The sequence below is a fragment of the Neovison vison genome, chromosome 5 (genome assembly GCF_020171115.1).
Source record: "Neovison vison isolate M4711 chromosome 5, ASM_NN_V1, whole genome shotgun sequence".
Lineage (NCBI taxonomy): Eukaryota > Metazoa > Chordata > Mammalia > Carnivora > Mustelidae > Neogale > Neogale vison.
Genome location: NC_058095.1, coordinates 30,751,094 through 30,768,465, shown reverse-complemented (window position 1 = coordinate 30,768,465; position 17,372 = coordinate 30,751,094). Strand labels below are relative to the sequence as shown.

General features: G+C 38.3%; 1 protein-coding gene across 9 annotated transcripts in view; it reads right to left on the bottom strand.

The window, feature by feature from the left end:
• Positions 1–2,276: 2,276 nt before the first annotated feature.
• Positions 2,277–17,372, bottom strand: part of RHOT1 (ras homolog family member T1) — a 93,266-nt gene continuing 78,170 nt past the window's right edge. For 2 of the 9 annotated variants that reach the window (XM_044248371.1, XM_044248377.1), the window contains 3 exons: positions 16,529–16,624; positions 14,757–14,879; positions 2,277–3,379 (listed from right to left, as the gene is read on the bottom strand). In XM_044248371.1, the coding sequence (XP_044104306.1) occupies positions 3,262–3,379; positions 14,757–14,879; positions 16,529–16,624 (337 nt within the window). In that variant the 3' untranslated portion in view covers positions 2,277–3,261. Of the gene's footprint in view, positions 3,380–9,940; positions 13,343–14,756; positions 14,880–16,528; positions 16,625–17,372 lie in introns of those variants that run through there. The other 7 variants (XM_044248374.1, XM_044248376.1, XM_044248372.1 and 4 more) reach the window with 4 other exon arrangements.

The window sequence follows — 17,372 nt, the reverse complement described above, 5'->3', positions numbered from 1 at the left end:
GACAAGAATTACAAGTTCAGAGGTTTTAACAAGTAGGGCTGTGAAATCTGGAGACTGAGGTTTTTGGAACAGTCAGGTTACCTGAGTGGAGCACCGTCAACCCTTAAACATTAAATAAATTTAGCATCTTGACGTTCTGCTTCCCAGAAAGGACCTAGTCCCAAATCAGCTTCCTAAAAGCACAAAGACTATTAAAATTGAAAGGATGATGCCAAATAAATGCGTTCGTGACAACTCGGTCACATACTCAAGATTTGTACACATATATTTTAAAGACACTTTTATGTTGACTTTTTTACTAGTACAACTCAGACAAGAGGGGCACCAAAGCTAACAGCAGTTGAATTCTCAGGGCCTCCTCAGGAAAGATTTATACTCTATGCAGTTTGAGCACTTACCTCTGTTCTCCCTAGTCATTCTGTTGCCTTCCCTCCGGTCAGAAAAATTCTCCTTTCATTCAGGACCGGCTCATCAGTATGTCTTCTCCTTGGCGCTTTCCCCCTGATGGGTAATGTACAGATATGCGCAGATACCCACAGCCCTCCTACCTCTTCTTTCACAGGCCATTTCGGGAGGATTATGTGCCCCTCAGCTCCTGACACCCACTGTCCTCTACTGTATAAGCTCCGGCAATGTGGGACATTACTCATTTTGGGGTCAAATGTAAAAAAGACATATGAATGGCAAGAAGCAAGAGCCCCCTGATGTGCTAAGTAAGGCTAAGTTACTACATTATGTCACAGAACCACAAACATTTGAAGTGATGTTTCTTCACATGACTGCCTCACTATTCCTTAAAATACTGCAGCAAGGGCCCCTGGGCAACTCAGTGGATTAAGCCTCTGCCTTTGGCTCAGGTCATGATCTCAGGGTTCTGGGACTGAGCCCCACATCAGGCTCTCTGCTCAGGAGGGAGCCTGCTTCCCCCTCTCTCTCTGTCTGCCTCTCTGCCTACTTGTGATCTCTCTCTCTGTCAAATAAAATCTTTAAAAAAAGAAAATACTGCAGCAAGCAGGGATGCCTGGGTGGCTCAGTTGGTTAAGCATCTGACTCCTGACTTCGGCTCAGGCCGAGAGTTTGAGCCTTGCACTGGGCTCTGTGTTCAGCAGGGAGTCTGCTCCCATCCACTCCCCAGTAAATCAATCAATCAATCTTGGGGAAAAACAAATATTGTAGCAAGCAGCCTCAGAACCATCCATTAAAGACAGGATGCCATTGGTGCAAAGTGCAAAATTTTCTTTCCAATTCTCAAGTTCCTACTTTTCCTCATTTTCCCTTGGTGCTCTTACAGCTTGCATCTTCTGCGAGTAAACCATAAAAGCCAGAAGCCTATCACTTTATTTATTCACGTATTTCCTCATATTAACTGGTCTCTAAAATGAATGTGAAATGAAGAAAATATGTGCATGACCCTGTAGGTTACAGAGGAGAAACCAGGGAGCATTCCCCCTGCAAGCCTGCCCCCCTGCACTCACTGATAGGACTAGAAGGTTGCTGGGCTTAGTAGGGGGGACGGGTCAAAAGCAGGTGAGACGGGGGCGGGGGAGGGGTGCGGCTGGTCTTCTTGCAGTTGGACACTTGAGCTTCGAATGAAAAGAATGAGAGAGAAAAGTCTACATATATAAACATCACTTTTCACATCTTGGCAAACTACCTTCCTCAGTTTCTCACAAACATATCAATCTATAAAGTGTATCCATTTGAGTCTGAACAGGGAAGAACTTGGAAGAAAAGAACTGACTCATTGGAGGCTGTGTAACTGACGCATGTAAACAGGAGGCTTGGAGAAGACGAAAAACGAGGAGTCATCAGATTCTGCTTAACTTTCCCTTTCCTCAATTTTAGAATAGAAATGGGAAGTGGGGGGACAGGGAAGTACGCAGCTAAATACGGCACAGGTCATTTTACAAGTGTAGAGCTCATAAGTTACGCTGTTTTCAGCTCCTCAGGGAGTGTGATCTTTGGATGTCCATTAGAACAGCAAAAAGGAAGAAAAAAAATCCATGTTAGAGGCGCGGATAAACACATATGTCACAGCCGAAACCACGTGAGCTAGGTGTATGTGGGAGAACACAACTGGCCTCCACGAAGAACAGATCTGCCACAGCTTTCAAAGAGACGTCCTCTTCTACATACAAATCATACTGGTCTTCTTACCTAATGAGTATTATCTGCTTGAACAAAAAATAATTTTCAAGGTAAGAAAGACAGAAACCAGAGGATTTCATTCACACCTGTACAGGAATTTTGACTTCGTAAGACAAGAAAACTCAAGGTCACGGTACACAGCAGTTATTTATTTAAATACTCGAAAAGATTGAAGATGGAAAAAAATAGGTTTATCATGAGAGTTTATGTTTGTTGGATTTATTTTATCATTTAAAAAAGTGCTGCCTCCGGGTTATCCTAGCCAGTTGGAGAACACATTACGACACATGCAGCCACTGTAGGACACTATCATAGACACGGCCGTTAGAGAATGACATACACTGGGGGAGGAAATTCAGTAGTAGTAATGGCGACTGTTTATTTAAACTAAAAACATTGATAATATACAAATCTTTTTTCTCATTTGATTGAAAGGGCTATAAAATTCTACATACAGACAAAGGAAGCAACATAATCATATGGGTCACGCCCCCGCTAACTGCCTTTAACTTACTCCTTCCTTCAAGAAGCACTTCACTCAGCCAGGCAACTTTCTAGACTGCACGACAGCTTCGAGGCTGGCCTACCACAAGTGACTGAAAGAGAGGTGTGAGCTGACCAGGACTCCTCCGTTCTTAAAAATGGAGAGAAAATGGCAAATTATGCCTCGTGTTCTTTAAAGAACCCAAAGGATCATTCTGAGTAAAATGTGAAATAAATAATTGATCCATGAGTAAATACAATCTCGGAGCTGACTTAGACCTAGGAGAGTGAGCCAACCGAACACTAACGATACCACATAGAAACATCTAGAAACATCATTTCTAGAATTCAGGTTGGGAGACCATATCTTGCCTGAATATGTACATTATTTACAAAATATTCCCTTTTGGCCTCTGAAACTTAGCCATTTGAGTTTGGCTGTTAAGCTCTTTCTTTTCATATGCTAGCCAATACTGCAGTTATAGCTATCATTAAAATACTCTTATGCATGAATTACAAATATTAATAAAGTAACTCTGCATGTATAAATATCTCAATATTTCTAGCAGAATTTAAAGCATACATAAATACATAAAAGTATTTGTTTTTGGTAGGGCATTTTTTTTTTAATCATCGCTGTTTCAACAATGCTTTGTACATAGCAAAACCCAAAACTGCAAAAACAGTAGCACCAAAACTTGCTCGAAGCCAAAACGTGGAGCTCTTGAGGTCAGCTTGTGTCACGTGCCTGTAGTCAGAAAATATAATTAATGTTCAAAACATGATTAGTATGAAAATACCAATTACATTAACAGTCTACTTTTAGGGAAGTATTAGCACACTTGTCAGGCTAATTGCATACAGTAATGCTTATCAAAAACATTTATCAATAGAGCCACACGTACATTGCTTAGTAATCATTATCTTTAGACATAACGTAGACATTAATAAAGACGAATGTCTTTACAATTAGCTACTATGTGGGAGTAATCAACATAACAAAATTTTAGACATTTTCTTCACATGGGAAATGGAGAACGTAGACAAATCAACCTACTACTTTTTAATCCCACCACGGTCCTTCAAAATGAGAGGTAAAACCGAGATCTCACAATTTTGAGAGTCCATTTCATGGAACTTAGTATGCAATCTCCTGCCCAGGAATCAAAAGCTATCATGTAAGCAGTTAAGCGACAAGTGACCATACTTTTCTAAGAGCAATGCTTAAAGTCAACTTTAAAAACACTGAGCCCCAGAAAAAATTTATCCAAAAAATCCCGAAGGGGATAGGGAAGATTTACCAGTTTGCATTAATTGGGTTACTGCTGGTTAAAGAAAGAAAATTCAGAATAAAATAAAACAACAAAAAAATAAATAAAACAAAAAAACCAACCCTGATATTAGTCAGACAGGCAGTGACAATGGTACCAACTAAAGGACATCATGTAACGTGATGGACTGAAAGGTAAATGACATAAAAGAAGCCGTATTATGCATGACAAGAACAGGGACAGCCTGTACCACAAACTGGGTTTGTGAGCATGCTCAGTTAATGACACTGCTAAGCACCTTCAAGGTTCTCAAGTATGACAGCTTACCATAAAGAGGATAACGCTTGAAAGCAAAAGGTGGCATATTTTATTCAAGGGTCACTGGAGTTTTAGTTAAATGAGCACAACTGAGGAGATGTAGAAAACTTATAGAATTAAGAGCTTAGAGAGACTATCTAGTTCAGGTTATTTCACAAGTAGGAAACAAATAGCTTTGAAGCAAAAGTCAGACATCATTAGAAGACCAGGACATCGACATATGCAAAAGAGTTAAGAGCCAAGAATATCAATTGTACAAAACGACTTTGCCTCAGTAATCGTCAGAGTGCCGATCGATCGGATCAGTTACCACAAAATGCAATCTGCCCATTCTAGCAACATGTCTACAATACAAGCCAGAGTGCTCCATGCTTATCACCATGGCAAAACAACACACAGCACTCCAATTTCTTATTCTCCCCAGCTCCTTAAAAAAAAAGAAGAAGGAGAAAGAAAGAAAAAAAGAAAGAAAGAAAAAAAATCACTCCTGACATATTATTTTACAAAGCAAAGTGATAACACGGGTTCATTCCACCTTGTGAGTTAGTTCCTCCAACAGGCAATGTTTTATTTATTTATTTATTTCCAGTTAGGGATGAAAATTCATAGGTTTCAGTTTTCCAGCTGGAAAAACTCCAACAAGGCCAACCCACTGGTTGTGGGAAATGTTACCTGGCTTCAAGAAAAAGTGGACCATGAGATGACGCCATGAAGATGGAATCTTCTACAGAGCGGACAGCGTGCACCTGGTGAGTAATACTGCCTTCGTCGTCTGCTAACAGCATGGCACCCCACTCAGCTACCCGGGCTCTTAACCTTTTATACACATGCACACAGTTTGCAGTTCACAGCAGAGCTCACAAGAGAAGGGGACTGAAAATAACATCTCTCAATTAAACATCCCACACAGAAATTGAGTTGCCACCCTAATATGATGCATCTCATGCTTTCTATATTTAAAATAAATGTATTCTGTAACAAATTGCCAAACTTCAAAAAAAAAAAGTATCTATGGGTACTTTCAGAAACACTCACATATCAGGAAAGAAAACCTAAACCTAAGGCTGTTATGTACATTCTCTATATCCCTTCGAGGCTCATTCTGCTAGATCTGAAACACCAAGAGAAGCCCTGGAAACCAGTTCCTCAGCAGGGCCTGATGGGAGGTGGTGACCGTAAGTATTCATCAAAATGAGGTTAAGGACTGTGAGTCAGGAAATTGACCAATGCTTCTAACTGCAGATCACCAACAACTGCAAACATGAGTCTGCAAAAAATGGAGTCCAAACTCAGGGACTACCGGAGACCAATGATGAGAGTTTTGAAGTCTGTAACTCCCAATCAACAGAGACGTGTAGAATTTAAAGTGAGAAACAGGCTAAAAGGGCAGGAGAGCTTTTGCTTCAGCTTTGGTCTCTCTCTGATTTTGATGCATCTTCACTGATGAAGGATTTTTGAGATTTCTTTTACACTTTTTTTTTTTTTTTAATTTTTGAAATAAAAGGGCTAGGATTACAGCTAGCTGTCATCATGGTAAAATCAGTCAAAATGATTTCTCATAAATAGTTTTCAAGTATGGAATCGGTTTCATATAACTCCCTTTGTTGTATTTTAAGCAAGTATTACCATTCGTGAACTAATATATTCTGAGTTTATTGTTTCATTTATTTTTGCATTTCAAGATAGTAATTACTGTTTTCCCCAAGCTATAGTATAGCCTTCTATAGGCAGATAGGCAGAATAGCAGCTCCCGTTTATATATAAGAAACAATAAAGATACACAGTCAAGATGTACCCAGTTTAAAACTTAAGGCAACTGTTAACTCATAAGATATATTTCAATGACTCCATCAACCTTATACTGGTTCCTTAAGATACCTGTAGACATGGAAAGCTACTTAGAGACCTATTTTATGCAGTTAGCATGTGCATTTAAGAGGTGCACTAACCAGGCTCTCTATATATGACAAAGCGTTGATAATGGATGGCACACTCATCACTGCCTAGTTGACTGACAGCACCTGGAGAGAGAACATGAGACGATCTTAACTGTACTCCCTAAGTATGAGACCTTAGCCATGTTTGCCACTTCAGGTCTCAAGCTGAAAGCAGAGCAATAGTTTCATGAAGCTGCCTCCTAGTTCATTTCTAAACTCAAGCAAAAATAATTCTTTCACAATTCAAAAGTATAATTCTTTCAAAATGACTCACATAAAATACCATTTTAGAATAAATTATCTTATGGCATGCTTTTTTTCTTTTTAGTTATTATTATTATTATTTTTTTACTGTCAAAAAGGTAATGGATGCTCATTATAAGATACGAGGAAAATAAAAGTAGGAAGAAAAAAAAAAATCACCTAGAGTCCCATCACCTAAGGCAACTAATTAAAATGTAGGGCATTTCCTTTTACTTTTTTTTTTTTTTTTTATAAATTTTTTTTTTTTAAAGATTTTATTTATTTATTTGTCAGAGAGAGAGGAGCGAGAGCGAGCACAGGCAGACAAAATGGCAGGCAGAGGCAGAGGGAGAAGCAGGCTCCCCGCCAAGCAAGGAGCCCGATGTGGGACTCGATCCCAGGATGCTGGGATCATGACCTGAGCTGAAGGCAGCTGCTTAACCAACTGAGCCACCCAGGTGTCCCCCTTTTACTTTTACTATAGGTTTCTTACACAGCTGCAAATACAATGTGTATAAATTATAAAATTTTATATCTTTTTAAAAATTTACTATTGTGTAAGGACTTTATCACAGAAACCTCATTTTAACAGCTTTACTGTATCTGATTCCCCTATGGGTGGCGGTCTCTATTTACTGGTGACTATAACTAAAGGATGACTATACTTCTACTAAGATTTTTCTCTGTATTTAGTAGAGTTTCCTTAAGAGACTTCCCAAAAATGAGTATTACAAGGTCAAAAATGTGTGTGCATGTGTATATATAAAGATTCTCTTTTAAAAAATCTTACTGACGGACTCCTGGGTGGCTCAGTTGGTTAAGCGTCCGCCTTCTGCACAGATCATGACCCCAGGGTCCTGGGATCAAGTCTTGAATCAGGCTCCTGCTGAGCAGGGAAACTGCTTCTCCCTCTGCCGGCCTCCTCCCCTGCTTGTGCCCTTGCCCTCTCTCTCTCTCTCTCTCTGACAAATAACCTTAAAAAAATAAAAATAAAATAAAACATAAAAAAACTATTGATATACCAGAATCACATCTTCCTTCTCTATGAACAATAATTTAGTTCAGTGGTATCTCTTTTTTTTTTTTTTTAAGATTTTATTTACTTATTTATTCGACAGAGATCACAAGTAGGCAGAGAGGCAGGCAGAGAGAGTAGAGGGAAGCAGGCTCCCTGCTGAGCAGAGAGCCCGATTCGGGGCTCGATCCCAGGATCCTGGGATCATGACCTGAGCCGAAGGCAGAGGCTTTAACCCACTGAGCCACCCAGGTGCCCCTAGTTCAGCGGTATCTCTTATTAGAACATAAGAAATAATGACAAAATGCTGGGATAAAATTCTTAATCATCTGAAGCTTGTCAGAGCCTCTAAGTTCTTAGGTGGCAAATTCTTCATATTGGATGCTGGCTTTCTGCTTAGAAGTCCTGAGGGCCCATATGCCAATCAGATGCCAAGTGCTTTTTTTTTTCTTTAAAGTAGGCCAAATATGGGGCTTAAACTCACAACCTGGTGATCAGAAGTTGCAAGCTCTACTGACTGAGCCAGGCATGCACCTCTACACTGCTACTTTTAATAAGGCAGAGAGAAGGAAAGGTTTCAAACTTCAGGCAATAAAGGCTTAAATTAAGAAGTGTCTGTGTGAACAGTCACACAAGGCATATCGAGAGTGACCACAATGCCTACGGACCTCTGCACAGAATGCCATAAAACAGGCAGACAAGATACTTTTGATTCACTCTGCAATTTACAACATATATAAGAACATAAGTTAAAATTTTTATTGGTTCAGTGTATTTGACCAATAATAAAAGGAATGGTTATCAGTTGCGCTATTTAGAAACAAGATAATCAAATTCTAAAGGGCTCAATGGAATTAACCCATTTTAGCTATTCCCAAATAGGGTATTTTTGATACTGTTTTTTATAACATGTCCCAGGTCTTTATATATCTAGAGTATAAACACTATATTACAGAGACCTAAAAGTCTGCAAAGATTAGAATTTAAGGAAGGGGGGGAAATCCAGAAAGGTCCAGATGTCAGTTGAAGGAAAGAAAAGTTCAGCGGCGCGAACTCAAGGCAGTGAAGAGCAGTCCCACCCAGGCGCTTTTACTAGCAGTCTGTGCAACTTTGCAGAAATAAATGCGAATTTCCTAGATTGCATTCTTCTCATTTCACTACCCGATCCTTTCCAAACCCAAAGCAGAGATGTACTGATGCAGAAATATGAATGTTCTTCTAATTTCCTAATTCTACCCACATATGGATTTCAAGTAGGAATTTTTAAGTTAATCCTTTGCAACCACCTCTGTATCTGTAATGCACAGAACCTAGTCACTAGGGCTCACAGATAGCACATACAGCTTTTTCCTAGTTGCACTTCCGTAGCTCAAGTTAAAAACTGTACCGAGGTCACCAATGTTCTGTTTTTGAATATTTCGCTTGTTTTTTAAAGTCTTCTGGGCCTCCCTGCTTTTATTCCTCTCAGTGTTTTCTTGATGTTTTGTTTTTGCCTGGTGAAGTGTCTTTTACCTTTGTTTCTGATAATAATGCCAGTACTCTTAATAATAATTTTAACGACAATTCTTTTAGTGAACTAGAGCTAGTTCTGGAACTAGCAGATGAACTGCAACACAAATCATAAGGAAGCTGTTAACTGAGCATGCCTAAATAGTAACATACTTTGGAAAAGGACGTGGATGTGCATCAATGTCAAGAAATGCTTCACAAGCATTAGAAGAACCAAAATTTACAGATGACCATAGATACATGGGAAACACATAATACCTCTAAATCTACTGATACTGAAAGATCAGAACAAACTCTACCTTGTGGCATCCTTTAATATTCTAACCAAATGGCAAAAAATTTTTAAATGCATAAGCAAGCAGCAGCTTACTTAATGAGAATCTGTAACATAAGCTCTTGTATAATTTTAAACATAACACTCTGTATCCTAATTAAAAGAAATGTCTTATAAGGACCTTGATACAAGGGAACATAATAGTTTCATATGAAACCAAAACACAGGACGGACTTTGCTCGATATAATAGTTCACTATTACATAATATCCTAAGAATTCTTACATTCCCAGAAGACTCTCCAGGACGTTAAGATTTCTAGGTATCTATCATCTTCATAATGCAATCCTATGAAAAGGCAGTTCCTTTCAGTGTGACAATAATAAAATCCTTTCTTCCAAAAAGGGGCTCCTATTAAGTAAAATGGTTTTAAAGTACATGAAGGAGCAACTTAGGTGATTATTAAAGCAATATGGGCAAATATCTAAAATAAATGCCACATACACCCAATTTTAAAAACGCATTAAAAAAATAAGGCGAAGAATTCAATGGCCACAATGACCGTCCATCATACCTTTGGGTTGCTGTAAGCACTCACTGTGATCTATGCACTTGGTTGCTAAAGTAAAATGCTGCTACTAAACTTAAGAAGTAACATGAACAAATAATTTATATGGCTGATGCAAATAATAAAATGGAATGAAAGAAATCCTAAAACCAAAATACATATCAAAGAAAATCACACCAAAATAAATTATAAAATAAACATTTTGATTAAATTATAGGTTAGGAGAAGTGGGAGGGTTATACACAGAAATTAGCTGGGATCGGGGCTGAGAGAAGTTAAAAAAGTGACTAAGTGACACAGACATACAAATTAAAATGAACACCTAAAGGAAAGGACAAGTTCACATCAACAGCACACTGCAGAAGAGTAACAAAGTCATGCAAAGTAGGAGTCTCTAAAGTCAGAATAATAAGTACTTGGTAACCAGAATCCTGGGTAGTTCAAACCAACAATCCAGCTCACTCCTACATAATCATGTAGGATTATAACACTTTCAGATTAAAAAGGTAATTAAAATAAAAATATAACCAGAAGGTGTATTTTCCCAGTGCCATGATTTACACTATTTGAAATGAAAGCAATGCCAAAGATTAAAATCATCTGACCCCATTAATCATCTTCCAAATGTATTTAAAATCAAATAAGTCCCATTATTCATAAACTGTTCTAAAGAAAATCATAAGCCTGTCCAGATCACTAGGGTGAGATCATAATTATTAAAGAACAAAGTTACATGTCAGATACATAGTTTAACACTTTTGACACCTTGAAATAAATATATATTCTATTACATTAAAAAGAAAACAAATTTTATTACTACTCTACTTAAAATGTGTAGCATCAGTAAATAAGCTCAAAAAAAGGGGGACAATGTTTACTGGTTAAAAATAGATAGCTAGGGGAAAAAATGGATAATTTCAGAAACGAATCTGTGGGAACTGCCTAAATGTAAATTATTAGCTTAAATTCTGTCATGATCAGGTGATAGCCTTACTTCTGTAGCCCGAGGGACTAAGGTTCCTGAAAATACAACCAAAGTTCAAGGAAAAAAATTTTAATAACATAGTATTCAGAGAGGCACTTAAAGGCAGGTCCCTATCTTCTTCATCTTCATATTCTGTCCCAGCTCACAGCAGGGTCCTATCTAAAGCAGGTTCCTAAGTCTGAGTGAATAAACCACAGGGGCAGAGGGGGATAAAGGGTTAATGTGGTCTCAAACATGTACTATCTCTGCAAGTGATTTATTTCAACCAACATGTTTACAAGCATACTGAAACAAGATATTAAGTTTGAGACCAGCATGTATGCACCAATACCTGTCAATTTCTTTGCAGACATTTACTGAAACTCTTTGTTTCCATAAAAATTTTGAAACACTCTTTTACTCATCTAACTCAAACACAAGACGTGGCAGCTTTCTAAAAGCAGAGACCTAAGGCTTATTGTTGAGTGAGACTCCTCCCTACTGAATTACAGTGAAAAATTCCTAAAATGACTTTTAGCAAATTAATCAATCCTTTTTCTGCTTTATAACATTAAGATACATCTAGCATGGTGAACCAATAGTGACCAACACCCAAAGGCTGCCACAACCCGAGAGAGAGAGGAAAGAAAGGAGGCAAACCCAGCACTCCACAATTTTTTCAGATTCTTTCATGAGAAAGGGAGTAGAACTTGGTTGGTGGGAAGGGGAAAGAGATACTTTCATTCCTTAGGTGTATGTTTTACTTTTTTTTTTTTTTTTTTTTTTTGGCCTGCAATTGCACAACTCTAGGCCATATCTTAAGACTGAGGTTGCAAGCTGCTGGCCTGTAAACATGTCTTGTTCTGATCAGTACTTTTAAAGACTTAAATTTACTTGCCATTATTTGAATAGCAGGAAATTTCACATAAAATCCTGATGTCTCGTGTCTCACAGAATCAGAAGACCTGGCACCAGCCAGCCTGGACAACAAAAGGCCAGAGCTGAGTTGTGGCTGCCTCTTTTAGACAGGGCCTGTCACAGTCTCTATGTTCCTTACTTCTCATACCTGACCACCTTTGTGCACTGACAATACCTATCCCGATCCTGTAGGTACTCAAGTTCTGGGGTTCCACCCCCATCTACCTTATCTACATCCTTCTGTAAACTGGGGAAACTTCAGTACAGAAGTCCTAAATTCCCACTGTACTTCTACAAAATTCTGAAACACTGCAAGGAATCAGGAAGGACTGCTTCGAAAGGTACATTGGTTTCCCTCCTTATCTTTTTCATTCATTCCATTCTTGATTACTAGATGTTCGGGATGTATGCCGACACTACCATTAAATTAGTTCTAGTTTATAAATAGATATGACAAGATGTACTGATTTCCCTTCAAAGATCTTTGTACAGAGTACTTTACCATGAGCAAGCTCATCAATTAATACACACCCAACCTTTTCCATTTGGTAGCTGACTAAACCGACCTAAGAATAAAATTGTCACTAAAGATGCAGACAATCAATCAATCTGCAAGTTACGGACACTCAAGAGCTCATAGAATAAGTGAAACAGATGGTTTTGATTAGCAATTATTAGGAGCCAAGGTGGGTTCACTGAGAATAAGACACCAAATAGATGTCACTTCCTATTTAGGTAAAATTACTACATTGATAGATTGATAGATCAGAAGAATGTGTTAGAAATTACATACTGGGAAAAAAAAAAAAAAGGAAATTGCATCTTGATTTCAAAAAAGCCCTCCATGAAATTCTTATAAGATACTAAGATAAAATATGGACTGGATAATAAAATATTTTTAATTTACAGAATAATCTTTTCCCAAGTATTTTAAACCTGTGTCACTGGGAAAAGAGCTCTCTGAGGGAATATTTCAGGGCTTGCTGGCTTTGGCTCCCTCTCTCTCTCCAATCTCTTGGTATTCAACATTATTTTTTATCAATAACTTGAACGATAAAGAAGACATATCTACCAAGTTTGCAAATAACACAATGCCAAGAGAGATAGATAATGGGACAAATGACAGAAATAATGTTTGAAATGACTGAGCTAGAACAAATGGATCAAAAAGAATATGACACTTAATAGAGATACATATGTATCTGTGTTTAGATTCAAAGACTCAATTAAAAATGTCAAGTACACAATTAGAGAGGAGGGGATGCTGCCTTAATAGTACCTCGTATGAAAAAAATATCTGATTTCAGTGAACCCCGAGATTCATATGCATCCACAGTGGGATGGGGCTGCTAACAATGTCACTTCATGCAGCAGATAGGTGCTGTCCTGACTGTGGGACATGACCCCACTGTTCGAGACTGGTCCCATCACACCTGGAGCACTGCTCCCCATTCTCAGCAGCACCTCTTTTAATAGGAACTCTGAAAACCTAAAGGGCTTTCAGACGAGGACAACCAGGATTGATGAGGTCACTAAACCATCTAATTTAAGAAAAGGCTGAAAGAAATGGGGATGTTCTACCTGGAGAAGAGAAAATTAGGGGAGACATGATGGCCGTCTTCAAATGTCTGAAGGATTGCTAGGTTGAAGAGGGAGTAGAATAGTCGTATGTTGTTCTAAAGGGCAGAACTAAAACTAAAGGAGAGAAAGTTACAGGGAAATCATTTTAGTTAAAAAATAAAAATAATGAGCAAAGGCAAAAGCAAAACCCCTCTCCAGTGAGGAAAGCCATCAGCAGATAAACAGTACTCTCCACAGGAAGGCTTTCAGGAAGGCATTCTAATGGGAGGTTAGGCCAGAGAGTTCTGGAATCTCTTCTGACTCTAGGTAGCATTTCCAACACCGGAGCTTCTGAATGTTGTTTGGTTTGAACTAGCCTTGCATTTTCTCAGATAGTCCTCTTGAGAGAATCTGTGTTACTACATTGTAAGATGCCATTCAAAGGACAGAGGCAGAACGTTACCACCAAATTAGCGTGGCAGTCCCTTCAAAGCAGTCACCTGTGATGGCTGCATTCTTATTCCAGAGCTACTAGTGCTCAAAACGTCACTGAAACTCTTTTTAGAATGCCTTCAAGATCAGTTTATGACCCATATTAAATATAGTCTCACTGTTTCATAGCCATATCTACTATTTTTGCTGGTGGACACAAACTATCCTACAGTCAGAGCCCACTAGCCTTCAGTAAGAGCCCAACAGTAAGACCAAGAATGGACCCATTTCTAACCAAAGTCTATTTAGCTTGATCATCTGTCTTAATCAAGTCCAGCTCCCAATGACAGCTGAATGTCGATTTCAAAACACTCATCTTTAGACAGAAAAATTTACAGCAGATCCAAATTTATAGTCCATAGTCTCTTAAATGCTCGCAAAATGTAAATTTGAACAATGGAAGCATGACCAGAATAAGAATATAACCTTCCAAGTTCTTTGCTTTGAGGGAATGTAAATATCTTGTTTGTTTCCCTTCCCTTTCTAAAAAGGGTATCACTTTCTAGGCTCAATTATAAAGACCTCAAAAACGAGTACTATAGATCTTTTGTTCTTTCTCATAATCCTTTGAATCCTCAAAGTTAGCTATTATCCTCATTTCCAGAAGCCATGCTCTTTCACATAAACATACCAGGTACTTATAATACAGAAATTTTTCAAACACAAGATACCATTCCCATTAGTGTGGTTTTAATGAAGTTAGATTAGTTGAATGTAAGCGAGTACAGTTTCACATTTGGGATCAATGTGTCTTTTTGTTACTATGAAAGTCCTCACCTATTTCTACAACTCTCAGCCAAAAGATTTTAATCTCCCTATACATATTATCCTGTCATATGAACGATACTTTAAACTTCATGAAAAAAGAAATCCAAAATCTTATTTTATAGTCCCCTGAAAACATCATCACCACGGTGAGAATTTTAGTGGAAGTTAGTTGGGCATCGGTTGGCTTGTGGTCTTTGTATGAGTATCTGTATAATGAAGAGTTATCCACTTTTTTTTTTCTTTTGTATTTTAACAGAATGCCTGGTACCCAGTAAATAAAGTTAAGAACCTGTTAAGAACTGCAGTGAAGATTTTGTTCTTTACAGATTGCAGCAAGTCTGAGTTGAGGAAGTTCTGACAGATGCAAAATGTACACCTGTTGCAGGTGCACATACAGCGTAACCGGGCATGGCTGCGAAAACACACAGAAGGACAGGAGTTGAGTTCTTACTTACAAATACGGCACAAGTTAGGGTGTGCCAACTTAAAAAAAAAAAGATTTAGGCATAAGCAACACTAAGGAAAAAGACAGTGTGGGGCATGCTAAAGTTGTGCAGAATTCCACATTTACCAAAAATACAGTACATAGCAATAGCTCCCTCCTCCCTCCTAGAGAAAACCTAAGGAAAATTAGCTAATACTCTTGGTTTTTTGGAGGGGGGATGGAATTATCATCACAAGAGTTTTAGTGGAATAGTATGCACAGCGATAGATGGCACCCTCGTGTAAATAAATAAGAAAAACTGAGTAAGCCATAGCACCCACCAAAAGGACAAAGTGTGCTAGCATTTAAGGAACCATTCCCTCCTCCTCCCTCAGCATACACACATGCCTGAAAAACCAGGAAGGAGAAGAGTGACAAATACACAAAAGGGTCAAAAGACGAGTATATTCAACCCTGAGGAGATGGTCTTCAATTCATCAAGCACCCTGGCTCCCAAAGGAAATCAAAGTGCTTCATAAATTTCCACGTGGACAAAACAGAGGGTTGATTTCATCTGCTACGAAAACACAGCAGCTAAGTATGACAGTGAAACTCTTAGGTGAGGATGTAAAAATCAACAATGGGTCCAATTGGCATCAGATATGAAATTTCGGGAGGCTTTCTGACTCCTTTCTGGTTGAGTGGAGTTGTACTAGTCGGTACAGGCACATGGGGCACTCTATTTCACCTCCATCCTAACAACCAAGAGTAGGGGGTCCCCAGGGACTGCCCAGTGGTCAAAGCCACTCAGACATACAAAGCCGTCACGGCACCCTGAAGAGGCACTGGCGCCGAACCCACTCAGAAGAGCGCCGCCTGATGAATCAATGCCAGCACTTCCTGTAACACCTGCCCATTTTTTTTAAAAAGGCTTCTCAGTCAAAGGACTGGCCCACTCTGACTTGGCTTAGCTTGTGAGATCTGATGAGACCACATCGCATGGTGGCATGGTGGTGGAGATTAGCAGCATCCCAATAATGCCTAATTCCCAACATGAAGAAAAACGAGAATTAATTTTTAAGCTCTCACAGACTCAAGACATTCCTTTTTTAAAACCTGACTTGTGATGAGGAACGTATCAACGCTACTAAGTTGCTGCCAGCTGTCATACTGGAATCCATCTGTTATTTTATCAATTCGGTCTGACTCTTCAACATACACAGGCTCCACCCACCAAAAAGGAGATGCAAAGTATGCTTAGCAACAGGGAGATGCTTCATGAGAAGTAGTTTGGGATTAACCATATAAGCAAGTGTCCCTGTATGTACATTTATCATATATACACACACATACATACAAACACACACGAATCGCAGCAAAACGTTTTAAAGATGCAGATCTGAAAACACAGTTACAGTTATCTACAAGATTAAAATAGTGCATTTACATAGTAAACAAAAAAAAGAAAAAGAAAAAGAAAAAACACTACTGTCATATACAGTTAGGCAGTAAGCCTGACCAAGCAGTGCGTTTCTGGATAATTACTAAATATTAATTACGGCAGGAAAGGAGATCTGGTCATCTACAAGAAATGTCAACAAAAATCCCATAGAAGCCATAAAGAAAAAGTAACTTACAAAGCAGTTTTTAGAAAGACCCAGATTTTTCTCAAATTCTCTATTCTATCAGTGTTGCCCATGTCTCGGGAGAGTCTGTTTCTGTAATGATCCTCTCTGTAGATAACATACACGAGAGTTTTAAAGCAAAGGTAAAACATAAATTAAGTTCTGTTTATCTATAGTAACAGGAATGACTTGTCTTCCAATACAAATAGAATTTCAAGGGCTTGCTGCCTTTTTTTTCCAAAAAGTATTAGTTAACAGAATAGCAGTGAAGTTAACTCTGATTTGAAGAATCTGCACAAATTAACACCTTTCTGAAAGACTTCAGTTCGTAGCCACATTTGATCATTACTCTATTTTATACCACAATTTTCATATGAGGAAAAATAATTTAGAGACTAAATTAATAACAAATAGATTAAGCTAAAGTCTTGAGAAACGCACTGCCTGAAAAACTATCTTGTTACAAAACAGAATTATACACACACAGTACTTGAGGAGAATGCCATTAAGAACCATGCAATTCTAAGGCAGTTAGTAAGCTATGAAAATGTCCACAGTTATGTGCTTATGCATATGTATAGATATACAATAAATGTACATAAAATTCATGGTTCATAACACTTAATGTGAGACATTTATATAGCAGGAATTCCAATTACAACTGCTTTTTACAGCACTTAAAAAAGACATTATATTCTCAAACATATCTATAATTTAAACATAATTTCCTAAAATATTTTAGAATCCTCCACATACTCAAGGTCAATGAATCAACAGAAAAATATTAAAATGAACTTTCTGTTCATACGGAAATGTCTTAAAAACATAAAGCAACATGATGTCAACCGCCTTTGAC